We start from the raw sequence: 19,215 nt of genomic DNA on the forward strand, positions 1-19,215 counted from the left end.
ACTCTGCCATCTCCCCGAGCTCTTGTTCGGTTTTTCTCCTTCCATTAAAATGAAAGAAACGTGAGAAGGGTCAGGGGAGAAGAAGGTTATCTCCCACCCTCCCGGGGACTTCAGAGAGTGCACTCTTAAAATTCTCTCTGCAAACCTGAGGTTCTGAAAGGGTAACTGCTCAGGATCCCACAGGTACCAAAGCATCTCTGACTTCAGAGCTGGGAGTGCAATCCCTGCCTTGCCACACGCTGTTCTTGCAGCAGCGAATGCTCCAAATTCTCCAGGCACTGAGTGCCTCCTTCCCCAGCTCCGACAGCATCATGCCACCCCCCTTGAAAGCCAGCAGGGTCTTCCCCCTCATGTCACCTAGCCACCACAAATTGCCCACGTGCCTTGATGTGTCCGTGGCAGTAGAGGCTTTTGGCTACTCCCTCTTCTTGAAACTCTGAACCTTTCTCCCTCACTGTTGCATTATTGGAAGGATCTTTTGTCGCTTTCTTTTTCTGTGGTTTGCCTTACTCCTTTTCCTTTTTTCACCTCCAAATCACTAAACTGTCCTTGATCCAGTCCAAGCCTTCCTGTTTTCTCTCCTAGATGTATACAAATAAATCCCTTCCTCCTCTCTTATTTTTGCCATTCCATGATTTTAGCAGTCATTTCCAAGGCCATGAACTCCAACTCTGGATCCATGCCCATCACTTCTACACCCGTTTCTAGTTGCCTTCTGCTTTCTCCTGGGCAGAGCTTTGATGTCCTTCTTTACACACAGGACCCACATTTTGAAGTCCTCCCCCGTTTTTTTTTTTTTTAATAATTGTTTTTTTGAGACGGAATCTCGCTCTGTCCCCAGGCTGGAGTGCAGTGGCGCGATCTCAGCTCACTGCAACCTCTGCCTCCTGGGTTCAAGCAATTCTCCCACTTCAGCCTCCCAAGTAGCTAGGATTACAGGTGCGCATCACCACGCCAAGCTAATTTTTTTATTTTATTTTATTTGTAGAGACAGTTTCACCACGTTGCCAAGGCTGGTCTTGAACTCCTGACATCGGGTGATCCACTCGCCTTGGCCTCCCAAAGTGCTGGGATTACAGGTGTGAGGCACTGTGCCCAGCCTTACTTTTCTTTTTTAATTATTAGACAGTCTTAGTATATATCAAATTTTTCAAGAATGCAACAACTGTGTAAACTGAGATAAGATTATTCTTTAACTTGTTAGGAACTTCATCAGAAATGATTCAGCACTTTGATAAGCCACGCCTTTTATCAAACCTATATCAGTCAACATTTGTACCCATTACATTCATTACAGTGCTGCAAACATACAGGTGTCAGCTTCTGACACTTCGTTCTGTCTTCTAATATGCTTGTGCCTTAGCATCAAAATTTTAAAATATATATTATTTATTGTATAAAATGGTTTTCTGTTGATATGTAAATTACTGTATTTATAGTTATGGCAATATATCAATTTTGTTTTTAAAAAGTGTGTCTGTTGGTTACATCATGATTTTCATTTGGTGAGAATAAAAGTTGTGTTACAAACATTTTGTCAAAAAAGGGGTTATTGGTATTTATAGGTAGGAGTACAGGCTGATGAAATGGCCATTAGGCTGGTCACTGGAGAGACAGAAAACGACAAAGGTCAGCTGAAAGTGGTTCTGTCCACACGAGGCTGTGGCCGGGGAAGGAAATCGAAGTTCTGACAAAGACTTCTCTGGGAATTCAGGGCTAGATTTCAGCTGACAGATCGATCATTGTTCTGTCTGGCTGCAGCCATTGGTTCCTGGACATCCAGGAAACCGGTAAGTGCAACGCAGTTTTCAATGGTCTCTAATACAATTGCTTTCATTTCTAATAAGAGCATCTCCTAACTGAATCATAAATATTTGGATAGAAAACACAGATGCAGTGAAAAACATAATTTGAATACAAATATGTGTTGAATAGATTACATCTGGCTGTAGTTTCAGGAATATATTTAGAAATTTTCCCTCTTTGAATTGAAGATGTGATTTCTTTCTCTACCCATTCCTGGAAATGGCAATGAAAAGAGATTGGAAATTTTTGCATGTTAAAATGAGCCCTGGGTTTTATGAATTTTTCACTTGTACTTTAAGACATAAGATACAAAAAAAAAAAAAACAGTTGGAAATTTCTCCTTTTGTTATTTTTATCATGAAACAAAGATTGGCTTATCTGACTCATTGAATGGCCTTGGGCAACCCTATGTTTTATTTCCCTTATGTTAATATATCTGAAAGTATGTTCCAGAGGACAAAGTACCATGTCAAATGAAGATATCATTGTCAGCCATGGTTCTTTCTCTAGTTAGAAGGAATGAATGTTTGGAGTTAGTTTTAGAAGACAATCTATCAAGGGCGTGTCCAACACATGCTAGGCAGGACTTCATAGCTTGTACCTACCTTCAGAGAAAGAGCCTTTCTACTTCCTTTGACTTACACTTCATTGACTTTGGAGAAAAGAACTTTTAGTAAAGAAGTTATTTCCACCTGTCATTTGTGTGTGTGTGCGTACATGCATGTGGATGTCTCAAGAACTAATGTTGATACAGATTAGGTACCGCATACAGAGTATTGACAGTATACTACTAAATATATTTTGGTTGCAGTGCATGTATTTATGGCTTAAGTGTTACTATCCCTTTGATGAAAAACAAGGAAACTGAAGCTCAGAGCAGGTGACATCACACAGCCATTCAGAGGCAGAGTGACTAGAGTCCAGGTTAGAAAAGTTGGTCTTGTCCTTCAACCAAGCAGAACATTCAAGGCACCATTTTATTTATATTTTCAGTAAATTAGGCCGGGCGCGGTGGCTCACCCCTGTAATCCCAGCACTTTGGGAGGCCGAGGTGGGTGGATGACTTGAGGTCAGGGTTTGAGACCAGCCTGGCCAACATGGTGAAGCCCCGTCTCTACTAAAAATACGAAAATTAGCCAGGCTTGGTGGCAGGTGCCTGTAATCTCAGCTACTCGGGGGACCGAGGCAGGAGAATCACTTGAACCTGGGAGGCAGAGGTTGCAGTGAGCCGAGATTGTGCCACCGCACTCCAGCCTGGGCAACAGAGCAAGACTTCATCTCAAGAAAAATAAATAAATAAATAAAAACAAAAACCAATTTAAAGGTATCTAGAAAGAAAAACCATTAAAAAAAAATTCTCTTTTGCTACCTGCCTCAATGTTTTTCTTTGAGAAGTCAATCGAGTGCTCTATTCACTCGTATTTGCATCTTCTTCACATCTGTGTTTCCCTTGGTTCACCGAGATTCCTATGGGCAGGCGCCTGTTAGGAGCCTCTTCTCCGAGGCTGTGATTACAGGGCAGTCTTACACCCTCCTCCTGGAGGTCAAGTGGCTCTCGGCCCCAGTCCTTCAGCTGGCGGCTCCTCCAGGGCCCTCTCCCGCCCAGGCGTCTGCATCTGATAGGCTCAGGATGCGGCCAAGTCATTGATCAAGAGAGAGAGCACATTGAGAGCTATTTTAAATTAGGCTTCAGAAATAGAATGGGGACACTCCAACACTGAGCCACTCACAGGAAGGAAACATTATTTTTAAAAATATATATATATTTTAAGAATTTAAAAATTAAAAATAGGAAACTCAGAGATTCCGAAAACTGGAAATACCAGAGTCAAGGAGACGAGGTTTCTTTCTTGTAATTAGATTTATATAAAAAAAATTAAAGGCATCCTATAAATTACTTAATGGATAATGAGTTCTTGACTGTCTGACTCCGAAATAGGCTTGTTTTGCAAAGATCCTTTAATCAGCTCCCTAGGAGGCCGATGTCTGGCAGGCAGCTAAAATATCATAGATGACCCGAAAGTAAACTGGAGGAATTATGCGCTGCAGAATTATTTCCCTTAAGGTGGTCTGAAATTTTGATCAATCTCAGTCTCAAGATTGGACATGATTGATGTTTTTCCCTTAAAAAATGTACAAACTATCTAGAAAGCAATGGCACGGAGGAGACACCTGGGGTCCACAGCCCTGGCTTGTCTGAGAGGCGTGGAATGGAGGGAGGTCACCTCCTTGCAGAGTGAAAAGCCAGGCTTTCCAAACTCGCCCTGCATAACTTAGCAGCTGCAAACGAATGTGAGCGGCAAATTCTTTTATACAGTCAAAAGTGACTCTTTTCTGAAAATCTAACACTTAGAAGAGTTTTTAAATACATTTTGAAAAATGAAGTGTCATGTAAGTAAAGACCCTAAAAATAGCTTGGGATTATTTTGTAGAGTTGAACGGCACATTCTTTGGCATTTCAGAAAATACTACAGAACCTCGTTTCTTTCTTCTCGAACTTCAGTCTTGCCTTTCCTTTAAAGATGAGTCAAGCAGTGAACCTGGATATTCCTTAAATCACACGCCGTCTGGAGAGGATGGGGCACTACAAAGCAGCTCCTTCTGATGGCTGACCTGCTGGTCATCAGGCCACTAGTCCCTTTAAAGTGGTCCTCTCTCAGACAAGCGTCCGTAAAACAAGACCCCGCCCACCCCCTCCAGAGGGCTATGGGTCAGTGTCCTTCCTGATTCTCACAGAAGGAAGTCTTAGCTGAAACAAATCTCTCAGGTGTTTTCTGTGAGTCTGGCTCTGTTTTGTTGTTTTGTTTTTATTGATCAGAAACAGCCGCTGGGGGTAGCCCGGCCAGCACTCTTACAATTGTTTCTAGGGAAATCAGTGAACTCAAAAGCCTGCAGGTAACTCTGGGTGGACATCTTTGTTCCTTCAGCAAGCAGCAGGATGCCTGGCTCACAGAAGGCAACGAATGCTTCCGACAGGGGTTTTCAAGCTTGAGCCTGCATTGAGACACAGATTGCTGGTCCTCACCATCAGGGTCTCTGATCCAGGACCTTGGTGGTGGGGCCTAAAAGTGTGCACTTCTTTTCCCTTCCTTCCTTTTTTCCTGGTTCCCTCCCTCCCTCCCTTCCTCCCTCCCTTCCTTTTTTTGAGACAGTGTGGCTCTTGTCATCCAGGCTGGAGTGCAGTGGCACAATCTTGGGTCACTGCAACCTCTGCCTCCCGGGTTCAAGTGATTCTCATGTCTTGGCCTCCTGAATAGCTGGGATTACAGGCATGCATCACCATGCATGCCTGGCTAATTTTTTTCTATTTTTTGTAGAGATGGGGTTTCACTATGCTTTTCAGGCTGGTTTGGAACTCCTGACTTCAAATGATTCATCTGCCTCGGCCTCCCGAAGTGCTGGGATTACAGGTGTGAGCCACCGCACCGGACCGAGAGTGTGCATTCCTAACCAGCTCCCAGCGGATGCTGCCGCTGCCGGCCCAGGCACAACACTTTAAAAACCGCTGGGCATTGAGGCTCATGGTGTGCATCCCTGGGGCAGCTCCCAGCCTCAGCCTACTTAGCAGCAGCAGGGTAAGCCAGTGGCATCTGCTGGAATTTTCCTATGGATAATACTGGAATTCCCCATTCAGAGCATTATTCCTTTAGCTTGAGTTTGGTTCTTATTAAAATGCAAATATTCCTTGGAGGAGGATCAGGAGCTCATTCAACAAACATTTGTCCAGTATATTCTGCATACCAGGCACTGAACTGAACTCTGGAGATTCAGAAATAATAGGCAAAGTCTATCAGATACCTGAGGCAAACCCTGTAGGAGTGTACCCTGTGGGGAGGCAGATGGAGAAATCAATATTTACAGTTCTTGTGAATTAAGGAATAATGATACCTATTTAAAAATAATGACCAGGCAGTATTAAAGATGGGCTGTAGGAGAGGATGTCAAAGGGGAAAGGAGGAAGAGGGGGCACTGTTCCGGATGCAGGCCGGTGAGGAGGGCCTGCCGGAGGGTGGCTCAGCTGAACCTTCAGGCAAGTTCATATCCTCTTGCAGGAGGTGGCTGAGAAAGGCAGGAAGTTCCTAAATGCCTGAGGAGGAAGAGGAGAGGGCCCGCCAGAGAAATAATCGGGGGCAACTACTCCCAAACATTGCCTAGGTTCTGCACTGGAAGGAGCTAATTAGGGTGGGATTGTTTGGGACGTTGGAAATAAAACCAGAAAAGTCAAAAGAAGTGAAAGAAAGGGAAGCCAAAACACACCAGTGAGAGAGACTTAGACAAAACTGGAAAATCATGTGGGCAGAGACCGTGTCCCCAGTGCAGCCTAGAAACTCCTGGGAAAGGTCAAGGGTGCCTTGCCTATAATGGGGCAATGCCATTATACATGGAATCTTGATGGAAATTTTCCTAATTTCCAAAATTATGAAATGCCTGGAGGTGCCCTCTCCAGACATTATTAACAAGAGGCCCCTCTGGGCAGATGAACTTGAAATGCCACCCCTTCCTCCCTGCTCATCCAGGGCACTGTGAATGGAAAAGCAGCTGCATTTCCACCATGCCCTCAGGGAAGCAGGCTCCCATTGGTGCTACAAGAGTATTTGAGCCCTGCTTCCCACCCAGGATGACTAATTGGCCCCAGAGGTGTTCCCTTCACGTTTGGGTGAGCAGCAGCTGAAGGAAGAAAGCAGGCTTAAGGTTTTTGTAGTGACACTTGGAAAAACCTCTCTGAGGGTCCCTTTGGTTGCAAAATAAAGGCGATGTGAGAAGTGAAGCCTTCTCCAGATAAGAGGTCCAGGTACCCCTATGCAGTCAGACCGTTGATCTCTAGGCACCTCCCTGCTCTCAGACTCTGTGGCTGGAGCAGATCTACACCAGGTCTAATGCTGGTCATCATACGAAACTATTGTAGAGAGAGAGGAAGCCTGAAAGTAGATTTTGTTAATACAGATTGGTATAGTAACTTTTAAAAATCACAGAGTTCTTTTATATTTCCACTATAATCTGTCTTTCATGGCAGCAACCATGTACATATAGGCAGGAACTATTATCAATATTTAGATGAAGAAGGTGGGTCTCAAAGAAATTGACTTGCCCAAGATTATGTGATGAGACACCTCGGTAAAGTGAAGGCTGGAAGCTAGTTCTTAGGACTTTCTACCCACTCCCGGAAGTCCTGTTGACTAATAGAAGAAATGCAAAAGCCCTTAAGACAGCACCATCCGTAGAAATAGAATGTGAGCTACTTAGATAATTCTGAATTTTTGAGTGGTATAAAGAAGCAGGTGAGATCAATTTTAATATTTAACCCAATATATTAAAAAAAAATTCACTACGTAATAACTAGGAAACAACATTAATAAGATATTTTCACATTCTTTTTTTTCCTTACAAGCCATGTATTTTTGAATTCAGTGTGTATTTTCTACTTAGAGCACATCTGAATTTGGATGCTAAATTTTCATTGGCAGTACTCCATCTGTACGTAGGTTTCATAAAATTTAAAATTAAAAAAGTAAATTTATATGCTCAACTTAGTCCAATCACACTAAAAAGTTTTCCAATGACTGAATCAAGGGTGACTTTTTAAAATTTAAATTCATTAAGAATAAATAAAAATTTAAAATTTAGCGTCTCAGTGGCACTTGCCTCATTTCAGGTGCTTAATTGATATGTTGCTGGTGATTTCTGCCTTGAACAGCACAGTCTAACACATGCCCCTTCCTCTCAGCAACTGGCAGGCTAGTGAGTCCAATATTCTATTATGTCTATATGTTGGCATATCTCTCAGTCCCGTCTCTTGATGGCCATGCCAAAATGTGGTCTAGTCCATCCTTACCCTCCACTGCTCTTCTGTTTGGTGGACCCATCTAACCTAGCTCAAGTGGCTCTCTTCCTCTTCCCCACATCTGCCTGCCTGTACCCACTCCTTGGTACAGGTGCCTATGCTGACAGTAGCCATATAGCTTTTCGGAAAGGAACAAAGAACAAGCTGTGAGAAAGAGTGGATTCATGAGAGGCTATGATAACAGTATGTTGTACCTGTGATATAATGCACACCTCTTTCCTTCCAAAATATCTTTGCTGTACAAGTGACTCTGGCCATCAGAAAGCTTGGGTACACCTGCTCTTTTTTGTTTTTTTGAGACAGAGGTTGTCTGTGTTGCCCAGGCTGGAGTGCAGTGGCGCAATCTCAGCTCACTGCAACCTCCACCTCCCAGGTTCAAGCAATTCTCATGCCTCAGCCTCCCAAATAGCTGGGATTACAGGCATTTGCCAGGCTAATTTTTGTATTTTTAGTAGAGACAGGGTTTTGCCATGTTGGCCAGGCTGGTATCAAACTCCCGGCCTCAAGTGATCGGCCCATTTTGGCCTCCCAAAGTGCTAGGATGACAGGCATGAGCCACTGCACCCAGCCTACCCAACTTTTTAAAATTTATTTATTTATTTTATTTCTAAAAAAAAAAAACAAAAAGCAGGATATATGTGCTGAATGTGCAGGTGTGTCACATAGGTATGTATGTGCCATGGTAGTTTGCTGCACCTATTGACCCGTCCTCTACGTTCCCTCCCCTCACCCCCCAAACCCTCAGCAGGCTCTTGTATGTGATGTTCCCCTCTCTGTGTCCATGTGTTCTCAATGTTTAACTTCTACTTATGAGTGAGAACATGCAGTATTTGGTTTTTTGTTCCGGTGTTAGTTTGCTGAGGATGATCGCTTCTAGCTTTATGCATGTCCCTGCAAAGGACGTGATCTCATTCCGCTGCATAGTATTCCATGGTGTATATGTACCACATTTTCTTTATCCACTCTATTATTGATGGGCCTTTGGGTTGATTCCATGTCTTTGCTATTGTAAATAGTGCTGCAATAAACATAGGTGTGCATGTGTCTTTACAGTGGAATGATTTATATTCCTTTGGGTATATATACCCAGTAATGAGACTGTTGGGCCAAATGGTATTTCTGGTTCTAGATCCTTGAGGAATCACCATACTGTCTTCCACAATGGTTGAACTCATTTATATTCCCACGGACAGTGTAAAAGCATTCCTATTTCTCCGCAGCCTCGCCCATATCTATTATTTCCTGACTTTTTAATAATCACCATTCTGACTGACGTGAGATGGTATCTCATTGTGGTTTTGATTTGCGTTTTTCTGATGATCAGTGATGTTGAGCTTTTTTTTCATGTTCGTTGGCTATGTAAATGTCTTCTTTTGAGAAGTGTCTGTTCATATCCATTGCCCTTTTCATATCCTTTGTATGTTCATATCACTTTTTGATAGGATTTTTTTTCTTGTAAATTTCTTTAAGTTCCTTGTAGATTCTGGATATTAGACCTTTGTCAGTTGGATAGATTGCAAAAATTTTCTCCCATTCTGTAGGTTGCCCATTCACTCTGATGATAGCTTCTTCTGCTGTGCAGAAGCTCTTTAGTTTAATTAGATCCCGTTTGTCAATTTCGGCTTTTGTTGCAATTGCATGAAGTCTTTGCCCATGTCTATGTCCTGAATGGTATTGCCTAGGTTTTCTTCTAGGGTTTTTTATGGTTTGGGTTTTAAATTTAAGTCTTTAATCCATCTTGAGTTAATTTTTGTATAAGGTGTAAGGAAGGCCATCCCGGCCTTTAAAAGCCAGTTTATCTTAAAGACAAATAGGGCATGATCTCACTTAGAGGTTTTAAGTGTTCTCACAACTGAAAAATGCTAAGTATGCATATGTTAATTAGCTCAATTTAGCTATTCCACAATGCATACATATTTCAAATTATCGTTTGTACATAATCCTATACAATTTTTGTCAATTCAAATAAATACTTAATTTTAAGCAAGTGTATCTTGGTAGTCTGATCATCTGAATTCTAGTGGGATTTTCACAGTAAGTTGAAATGGGGATTCTCCCAGGGGGAAAAATGTATTTCTTCCAGGGGGAATGGAAAAGGCTTCTTACCTATAAGTAAGAATAAAAATGTGCAGCATTCACTGAAATGCATTGGAAACAGCTCCTGGAGAACTTTTAGGAACATCTGAGTAATTATTCATGCCATGTATGCAACAGTACCTATGTTTACCTCTTTCTTTTCCTTCATGGGAGCCCCTGGGAGAGACTCTGCTGCCTTTGAGGTTGAGCATCTACCTTGGGGCCTGCTACTGAGGACTTGGGGACTCTATGTAATATTTTTCAAACACTTAAGTGTGTTCAGCGCATCATTTGAAATACCCTTGTCATTGGTGCCTCATCTCCCTTGATGCAGGCAGAAATGTGTCCTTGTCCCTTGCTTTCCTCATCCTTTGTTCTCCATGGGAGCCAGAGGTACAGGTTGAGGTAATAAAGATACAAGTCCAGGCTGGTCTATGAAACCCAACCCATATTAAATTTGGTTATTAAACTCATCTTCTTAAGCTCCCTAGCTTAAGCTCGCTGATATTAGCTTCTGTGAACACAACGTTGCCAAACAGACTTGCAGGAGCCTGCCTGGATCCCTCAAATATTTTATGATTGAAGTTTGCTATGTGTCATAGCTTTCAAGATTGCCAACTTCCTTAAATGCACATGCAATTAGAACTCATGCAAACACTTTTATTCAAATGTAAAATAATTATTGGGATGAAGTAGCATTTCCTACCAGTCCCAAGAGATGTCCTGCTTAAATAAATGTTCCATCATCAGATAAGCTTGAGACACCATTGTAGCTTCTCCCTTATAAGGGACCCATCAGACACAGCAGCCAAGAAAAGCCCTGTGGCAGGCCAGATGCAGTGCTCATGTCTGTAATCCCAACATTTTAGGAGGCCAAGGTGGGTGGATCACCTGAGGCGAGGAATTTGAAAACAGCCTGGACAACATGGTGAAAACCCCACCTCTACTAAAAATACAAAAGTTATCTGGGCATGGTGGTAGGCACCAGTAATCCCAGCTACTGGGGAGCTGAGGCAGGAGAATCACTTGAACTCAGGAGGCGGAGGTTGCAGTAACCCAAGACCACACTACTGCACTCCAGCCCGGGCGACAAGATGAAACTCTGTCTCAAAGAAAAAAGAAAAAAAAAAAAAAAGAATAAAAAATCCCTTAATGCAAGAAAGCTCGTCTGGCTTGGTTTACCCAGGGTTAAATAAACTTAATTGATTTGGGGACATAATTTTTCAGGGAACACTTGTGAACCACTTAAAAATTACTGCTCTCTGGGCTGGGCACGGTGGCTCACGCCTGTAATCCCAGCACTTTGGGAGACAGAGGTGAGCGGATCACCTGAGGTCAGGAGTTCGAAACCAGCCTGGTCAACATGATGAAACCACGAAACCCTGTCTCTACTAAAAATACAAAAAATTAGCCAAGCGTGGTGTCAGACACTTGTAGTCTCAGCTACCTGGGAGGCTGAGGCACAAGAACCATTTAAACCCAGGAGGCAGAGATTGCAGTGAGCCAAGTTTGCACTACTGCACTCCAGCCTGGGTGACAGAGAAAGACTCCTTCTCAAAAAAAAAAAAAAAAAAAAAAAAATATATATATATATATATATATATATGTATGTATAGAGAGAGAGAGAGAGAGCTCTCTGAACTTATTTGGTACCTGCCAATTTAAAATAATCTACTTCCAGTCTTCATTAAGTTCTTCTCAGGTATAAATTTTTTAGAAAGACATCAAGGCTCAGCAAGTATGTAAGGTCATTTGTGGCATATCCAGTTCATGAAAATAATCAACTTCTGGACCTCAGTCCTTTATTCATGCTTATCCCAGTAACTGTAATTTAATGTTCAATGATTTCATAACCCTTGAAAAAGTTAAAAGAAACTGAAGGTGCTTATTTTAGACATCTGAACTTACTGACTATATTTTTGTTGTAGCCATGTGTTTTAACTCCAGCATTCCATACTACAGAGCGTTTTTAGATTATGACTCAGTTAAAAACTAAACTGAACTCAACTAAAACTAATTTACATTCCTGGCATTTAGTCATCAGTTAAATTGGTCAATATATATTTCTTGAGGGTCTAATATACACCATAGACTAAGGCACTGGGAATACAGAAATGAAAACTACAAAGAATAGTCTTTGCCCCATGAATGCTTGCAGTGTAAATAGGAAGATAAACATTACGTAAGTCATGGAGGAGAGGAAATATTAAGACACCTGAGAAAAAATATCAAGAGGATCCTACCTACCCATCTCTAAGTCCACATCTCTGTAAACTAGGAAGAACATAAAGAAGAAAGAGCCCACACTTCATCCAAAATGACAATATCTTTATTACATAGGAGGGACACATCCCAAATAATTGTTTATAGCACTCCCAACAATAAAATCAATGGCCTAAATGTGAAATTAATTGGAAGCCACAGTCCTAATACACTGTTTTGGCGATTAAGCACATTAGATGGGATTGTTTCAGAAGGCCTAATTATTGTGTCTGCCACACTCATCTGTTTGAGTCATTCCTAACTTTTGGACTGCTGCCTAGACAATTCTGCAATACGGTTTCCGTTGCGTATTCTTTTTTTTTTCTTTAATGCATAACTTTTCTCACTATATTCAAAGCTCAAAGCTCTAAACCGTGCTTTTGCAAATTCTAGATAAGAGTTCAAAAGTTCGTTGGAGTGTTGATTCATTGAGTTTGCATAAAGGTTGATATTTCATTTCTGTTTTGCAGGTTTATCATTTAGAAGTGCCTGTGTGAAGTCACTTTTGCTGGAAACTGCAGCCTGGGAGCTTTCTTTGTATTCACATCTCGCTCTTCTGTCAAGTACACTTTACCCTGACCTTATGAGTGGATGAAGATACCTCAGTTGTCTGACTTTGCCAATTGCTTAATTTCAGAATTCAAAAAGGGGGAAGAAAAACATCCTGCTAAAATATGAACATCTGAGTGTCTTATTTTCTAACATCGTCAATAGCTGTGAGCATCAGCATTGAATATTCTCCCAAGGAGTGCCATGAAATTGAAGTCACTTTATTAAAAACAGGTGTATCTGCAAAACAGCCAAGAGACTCAGACGTTGAAAGCCAGAGATGACACTGAGCGTGCTTTTATTGTGGCCCGCCATCTTCAAGTGGGACATGTTGATTGATGAGTGATTGCCTGTCCATAAACTCTCTCATCATCCTGTTCCCTGGATTGGACTTCACTAAGCAATTTATCACTCACCTTCAGACTTACATGTGGGAGTTTTCACAACAGGAGTTTTGGAATCATTAGAACTTGGATTGATTTCATCATTTAACAGAAACAAACAGCCCAAATTACTTTATCACCATGGCTTTGAACGTTGCCCCAGTCAGAGATACAAAATGGCTGACATTAGAAGTCTGCAGACAGTTTCAAAGAGGAACATGCTCACGCTCCGATGAAGAATGCAAATTTGCTCATCCCCCCAAAAGTTGTCAGGTTGAAAATGGAAGAGTAATTGCCTGCTTTGATTCCCTAAAGGTAAGAGAATGCGTTTTATGTGTCATTTCAATACCACATTGGACTTGCAAGCAGAAGGCTTTTCATTGCACTTTTACAGAAGTTTAAAAATTGCTTTTAGATTCTGTTTTCTTGTTTGTGGTGACTGTTGGGAGATTTTCACTCAAATTTTTTCATATCAGGCATATATAAATTTTTTACATACCCATGTTTAAATTAAAAATACATGATGATGTATTTCTGGCCTGGCATGACATTCATGTACCCAAGAGTTTTAAATCAAAGTCTGGCTTGTGACAACTGAAGATAAATATTTTATCAACATTTGATCTTCTGGAGGTTATATAAAGGTGAAGAAATTGAATGTGTCACTTTTAAGTGCCAGTTATTCTGACTTCGCTCTTGAAGAGTTTTCTATTCTTATGGCTTTTTTTTTTTCTTGACCGAGTACTTCCTAAAACCCTTCTTTGAAAATGTGTCATGGCTAACAGAAATTATTAAGTACACATTCAATACTCAATACTTGAGAATCTACTTCATGTGAGTTATATGACAAAAGAAACTAAAGTGATTCAGATGGCTCCCTTGATGAGCTTACTCTCTGGCAGGGAAAATACAGTATATCAGTAAGTATCTACAATGCAAGAAGAAGGGGACACATGCCTTGTGGGAGGAACAGACAGTGAACACATTTCTATGGAGTCCATAGGAGAGAGCTGGCTTCCAACAGACTGTTTCAAGACATGTTTTTGGAGATTCAAGGCATCTGAGTCGTATACCGATTTGAGTGGAGTTAGGAAGATAGAGAGAATTTAATGAAAGATCTAGAAGTGGCATGAGTTTTAACCCATAATGCTGTGGAGTGTATTCAGCCCTAACATTATGAATCTGAGATTGTCTAGGGCAGTCCTACAGGCATAATAATATTGTTTCCAGGAGCAATAAATAAGGCACATAGATTAAAAGAGCTCAGTGTTTACATCTCTGCAAGACTTCAGTAAGTTTACCAAATAATTAAGAAAATTGTTTATCAATGCTCTTGACATGATTTGAGAAATTATACAGCTGTTAGTTTACAAAATAGTGACCCTAGCCTATTCCTGAGTGTTAAAGAGACTGAGTTGTCCTTTAGGACAATTTTGTCTTAAGTAAAAAATTATGTCTTTTAAGACATAAGTCAAAATTTATAATTCTTGTAAGACTTCAAACTATACATTTAAATTTTAATATATCTTAAAGGGAAAATTTGTCAATACACTCAAAGCAGGAAAATGTATTTCTGACCCAACGAAAAAGTCTTTTAAGGGTAAAATTTTGACAAAATAGATCTGTAATCTACATCAATACCTACTCCCATTTTATTCCTTTTTATCATAAAACGCTTATTAGACTAGACTTTAAAATGATGAATTGTTTTGCCTAAAATGGAAATGAATAGATGGATAAATCACAATTCATATAAACTATAACAGTACAAGCATGGTTATATATATTTTGCCTTTAGTCAAAAAAGTAAACCAAGTCTGTATTTGCCTCTATGATTATCAGCAATAGAAACATTCACTATGAAAAAGCAGTGCAGGCCGGGCACAGTGGCTCACGCCTGTAATCCCAGCACTTTCGGAGGCTGAGGTGGGCAGATCATGAGGTCAGGAGTTCGAGACCAGCCTGGCCAGCATGGTGAAACCCTATCTCTACTAAAATACAAAAAATTAGCAGGGCATGGTGATGCGTGCCTGTAATCCCAGTTACTTGGAAGGCTGAGGCAGGAGAATCACTTGAACCTAGGAGGCAGAGGTTACAGTGAACCGAGATTGCACCACTACACTCCAGCCTGGGTGACAGAGCGAGACTCTGTCTCAAAAAAAAAAAAAAAAGATTTAAAACTAGATCATAAAAGCTTCAAGATATGAAAACAGGTCAGTGATGATAAATTAATTTTTCAGGTCATCCCTAATTTTTCCATCTTATTAATCCAAGCCTTCTCCAGTTGGATATTTAATATTAAACATCACATTTTTTGCCAGTTTTTAAAAAACCTTATATTCTTTAATGTAATTAGAGAAATATGGGGAAAATAATTCCTGACCTATTAAGGCCAAGTATTTCATGAATATCAACTAGGCAACAACGCCTAGATCCTTGCTATTCACCACATCACTGTGGATTCACTGGGACCACAATTGAGGAATCCAGCCCCCAGAATAAAGGGTCATGAACCATTTGTTCAGCATAAAAACGTGAGCCAAGTTGTGAGAATGTTGAACACCACTCAAGTAAAAAAAGGCTGTACAAATCATTTTCAGAAGTGCCTGGTGGAACCTTTTTGAGGCGTTGAAGCATAGTTATATAGTGCCTCAAGTTATCAGTTCCCTTTCAGATTGTAAAATTTCAGGTTATTTAATGAGTGCAACATTATATATTTTTAAAACTGTCCAGCTGAAAAGAATGTGAAAACGGCCCACAGGCACGGGGTGAAATAGATCTGAATCTAAATACCTGCTCAACTACTTCCCAGCCTTGGGTGTGTCATTTATGACTTTTTGACTTGGTTTCCTCATCAGTAAAAGGAGGATATTCAGCAGAGAAACTGGCTGAAGTAAGCACGGTCTGTAGCAACACGCTGGCAGATTCACCTTACAAGGTTCGTGTGAGGATTGCAAACTCTTTCCACAGGACAGACCAATCAGAAAAGCACTCAAAAAATAGTAGCTAAAAAGAAAAATAATGACAATGATAATGATGAAGCTGTTTAACTTTATTTCATAATCGATTAAAAAAAGACAATGTTGCTCAGTGTGCAACAGAGAGAACTCAGTGTGCAATTGGAACCAGTGTGCAATAGAGAGAAGCAGCAAGGGCTTTGAAATCAGATGGACCAGGACTTGACTAAGTCTGGCTGGGACCTAGGCAAGCTTCATCACTTGGGACGGGTTATTTTACCTCGTTGGCTTCAGTTTTCTCTTACATAAAATCGATCTAATTCCCACTTCATAAGGTTACTTCAAAGACTACCTGACCTGTGGCATCCCACATACTTAGCCCAGGGCTGAACAAGTTAGGACCTGGCAATGTTAGTTTCTTTCCCTTCGTAATAAAGTATCCCAGGATAGCCCCTGATTTTGATGACTAGCTTTAAAGGCAAGATCTTGTGCCCAACTCTTAACAAGTCCAGACTTCTAAGAATCAACTGTGTGAATGATAGTACCTCAATTATACAAATTAGCCATGACAAGAAAAAAGATTTGGGGGACACAATATTTTTGTTATTTATTATAAGATATTTTGTGCAAACACTGTGAAGTATTTATTTATAACTGTGAAAGGAATCTATGTTGGACTGCCAGTTTGGGGACAAGTCAATCTGAGTCTTTTTTATTGTTGTTATGTGTTATTTACAAATATTAGTAAACTTTTCCATAAGTATGTACTAAATTTGTTGGTGGAAAGTGATTTGCTGAGCTCTTTGGCATGAGAATTATACATATATAAATGCATTTATAGAAGACATTTTGGAAAATATAGTACAGTTCTTACTGTGAAATTTGTGCGTTTTTCACATACCTTGTTGTTGTATTTTATGTAAAACACTGAGCATGGAAGCAGCTGTGATTTTTTTTGGCAGTTTCAGTATTATTATGAACAGTAGACTTTGTTTAACGATTTTTCTGAAAGGCCAGGTCACATTCCAGAATGCTGTGTTCCACAACTTAGGTTAACTTGACAAAATGCAAACTGTTTTATGAGCAATCGTCTCCCTTGGAGCAGAGGCCTTGACCACGTTAACCATGTCTCTGATGCTTTTATGATCCATGAAACGCTTTCTCTCATAGCTAAAATGTTTGAGATTTTTCTTTCCAGATTCTTTTTTCCTATAATTGATAGGAATTAATCTGAACCATTTGGTAAATTGAACATCAGGAAGGGAGCACATAAAGTAACATTAATGCTTATTAAGACTAAAAGTGTCAGTATTTACCACTTTCAGGAAGTATTTATTTGCTGAAACATTTGAATTCGCACTCAGCTTTAAAAAGGGACACAACTTTAAAAATAGGATTGCTAATTTTGGTTAAAAACACTCAGAGTATGGGGGAAAATTGTTTAGACAATTTTTAGAAATTTAGACGTAATCTTTTGTAATAAAAATTTATTTCAAGTACAGTGAGATCCTTTTTAACACCTGCATCAGATGATGTCACTCCTCTGTTCAGGATCTTCCAGTGGCTTCTCACCACAGTCAGAGTAAAGAGCAACACTGCAAAGGCTGCCTAGGCCCTGTAGGATCTGCTTCCCCCTCCTGCCACCTGACTTCATTTCTATCGCCACCACCCCCTCCAACCCACTCCAGCATCTTTGCTGTCCCCTGAATATGCCAAGTAGGCTTTGCCTTAGGGCATCTGCACTTGCTCTTTCCTCTGTTTGGAATACTCTTGCCTCAGCCACACAAACAGCATGTTTCCTGGTTTCCTTAAGGTTTCTGATTAAAAATGCCAATTTGTGAATGAAGCCTTTCTGCCAACTTATTTCAAATTGTAATTCTGCCATTGCTGGGATCCCACTTCTTTCTTACCTGGCTTTACTGCTCCCCCAACACCAGCATTTGATATGAGAGATGCTAATTTGTTTATTGGTTTATTATCTGTCTCCCTCCTCCACTCTGCTAGAACATAAGCTCTATGTGGATAGGGACTGTGTCTGTTGTGATCACTCTTGTGTTCCTGGAACCTAGAACAGTGTCTCATACATAATAGATACTCAATAAATATTTGTTGAATTGCATGTTCTCCATGTTCATCAGGAAAGTTTTCAAGCCTCTCAGATAGGGCTGCTGGATTTGATTGTACAGGGGTGCACTGCACTCTAGGGGCACCTTTCTCATCACAGTCTATGTGATTGACACCCCCTGGAGTTGTGCAGTGGACAACCTGTACAGCCATGTGCTGTTGCCCTGGGGTCAGTATCCAGATTTCAAAATCAGGGAGTTCTGTGTAGGAATTTCAAGGCGCAGGTGTGACTCTAAAAGTATAATACAACATTGACAAATTTTCAAGTAAATAATTTGATTTCCCCTTCAGGGCAATTCAAGCTGCATATGATACAGAAACTACTTTTTTTCTACCCTCGTTGTCTGTCTAAATTTCAAAGATGTGAAGTGGAAGTTGCTCATTTGCCTATGGGATGCTGTCTATAAGTTAGCTGATGGCAATATGTAATTTGCCAAGACTTTAAGTTCATGTTCTTAAATTGCTGTTGGGCTCCTTAATAGCCGTGAATTCTTTGCAGAAATTGTTTGAGTATTTTCTCAATGATTAATTTTGGCCTGATTTGCAAATATAACCTCAGACAAATTTTTTATTATCAATAGTCATCATTGTAGTAACATAGAGCCTACTATATGCCAGGTACTTTTCATGCATTATTTATTCCAATAACTCTGTCAGGTAAATATGATTAAATCACCCTTATAGATGTGGACACAGGTTCAAAAATTTAAGTAGCTCACTTGTGACTACTAAACTGATGAATGATGGAGAAGGGGCCTGACTCCAGGTAAGTGTGGCTCCTAGCCAGCACTATGCATTCCCTTCTTGTAACTGCTCTTACTGAATAAGTCACTGATGTGGTTAATTCCAAAATTCTTAATAGCTTAATAATATTCATGTTTAACAAGATTAGCATGTTGAGGAGATCCAAAAAAAATTCTAGGCCAAGTGCAGTGACTCACACCTGCAGTCCCAGCACTTTGGGAGGCAAAGGCAAGAGGATTCCTTGAGCCTGGGAGGTCAAGACCAGCCTGGGCAACATAGTGAGACCCCATCTCTACAAACAAATTTTAAAAATTAGCCAGTTCTGGTGGCATGCACTTGTGATCCCAGCTACTTGGGAGGCTGAGGCAGGAGGATTGTTGAGCCCAGGAGGTTGAGGTTGTAGTGAGCCATGATTGCACCACTGTACTCCAGCCTTGGGGACACAGCAAGACTTCATCTCAAAAAAAAAAAA

The 19,215-nt window shown here is 40.6% G+C and overlaps 1 protein-coding gene across 5 annotated transcripts in view; it reads left to right on the top strand.

The window, feature by feature from the left end:
* The window catches only part of MBNL2 (muscleblind like splicing regulator 2), a 171,332-nt gene that overhangs the window by 38,750 nt on the left and 113,367 nt on the right, over window positions 1-19,215 (top strand). For all 5 annotated transcript variants that reach the window (XM_025364029.1, XM_025364026.1, XM_025364027.1 and 2 more), the window contains exon 2: window positions 12,457-13,233. In XM_025364029.1, coding sequence (XP_025219814.1) covers window positions 13,060-13,233 — 174 coding nt within the window. In that variant the 5' untranslated portion in view covers window positions 12,457-13,059. The remainder of the gene's footprint in view (window positions 1-12,456; window positions 13,234-19,215) is intronic.

This window comes from Theropithecus gelada, chromosome 17, assembly GCF_003255815.1.
Source record: "Theropithecus gelada isolate Dixy chromosome 17, Tgel_1.0, whole genome shotgun sequence".
NCBI classification, from domain to species: Eukaryota; Metazoa; Chordata; class Mammalia; order Primates; family Cercopithecidae; genus Theropithecus; species Theropithecus gelada.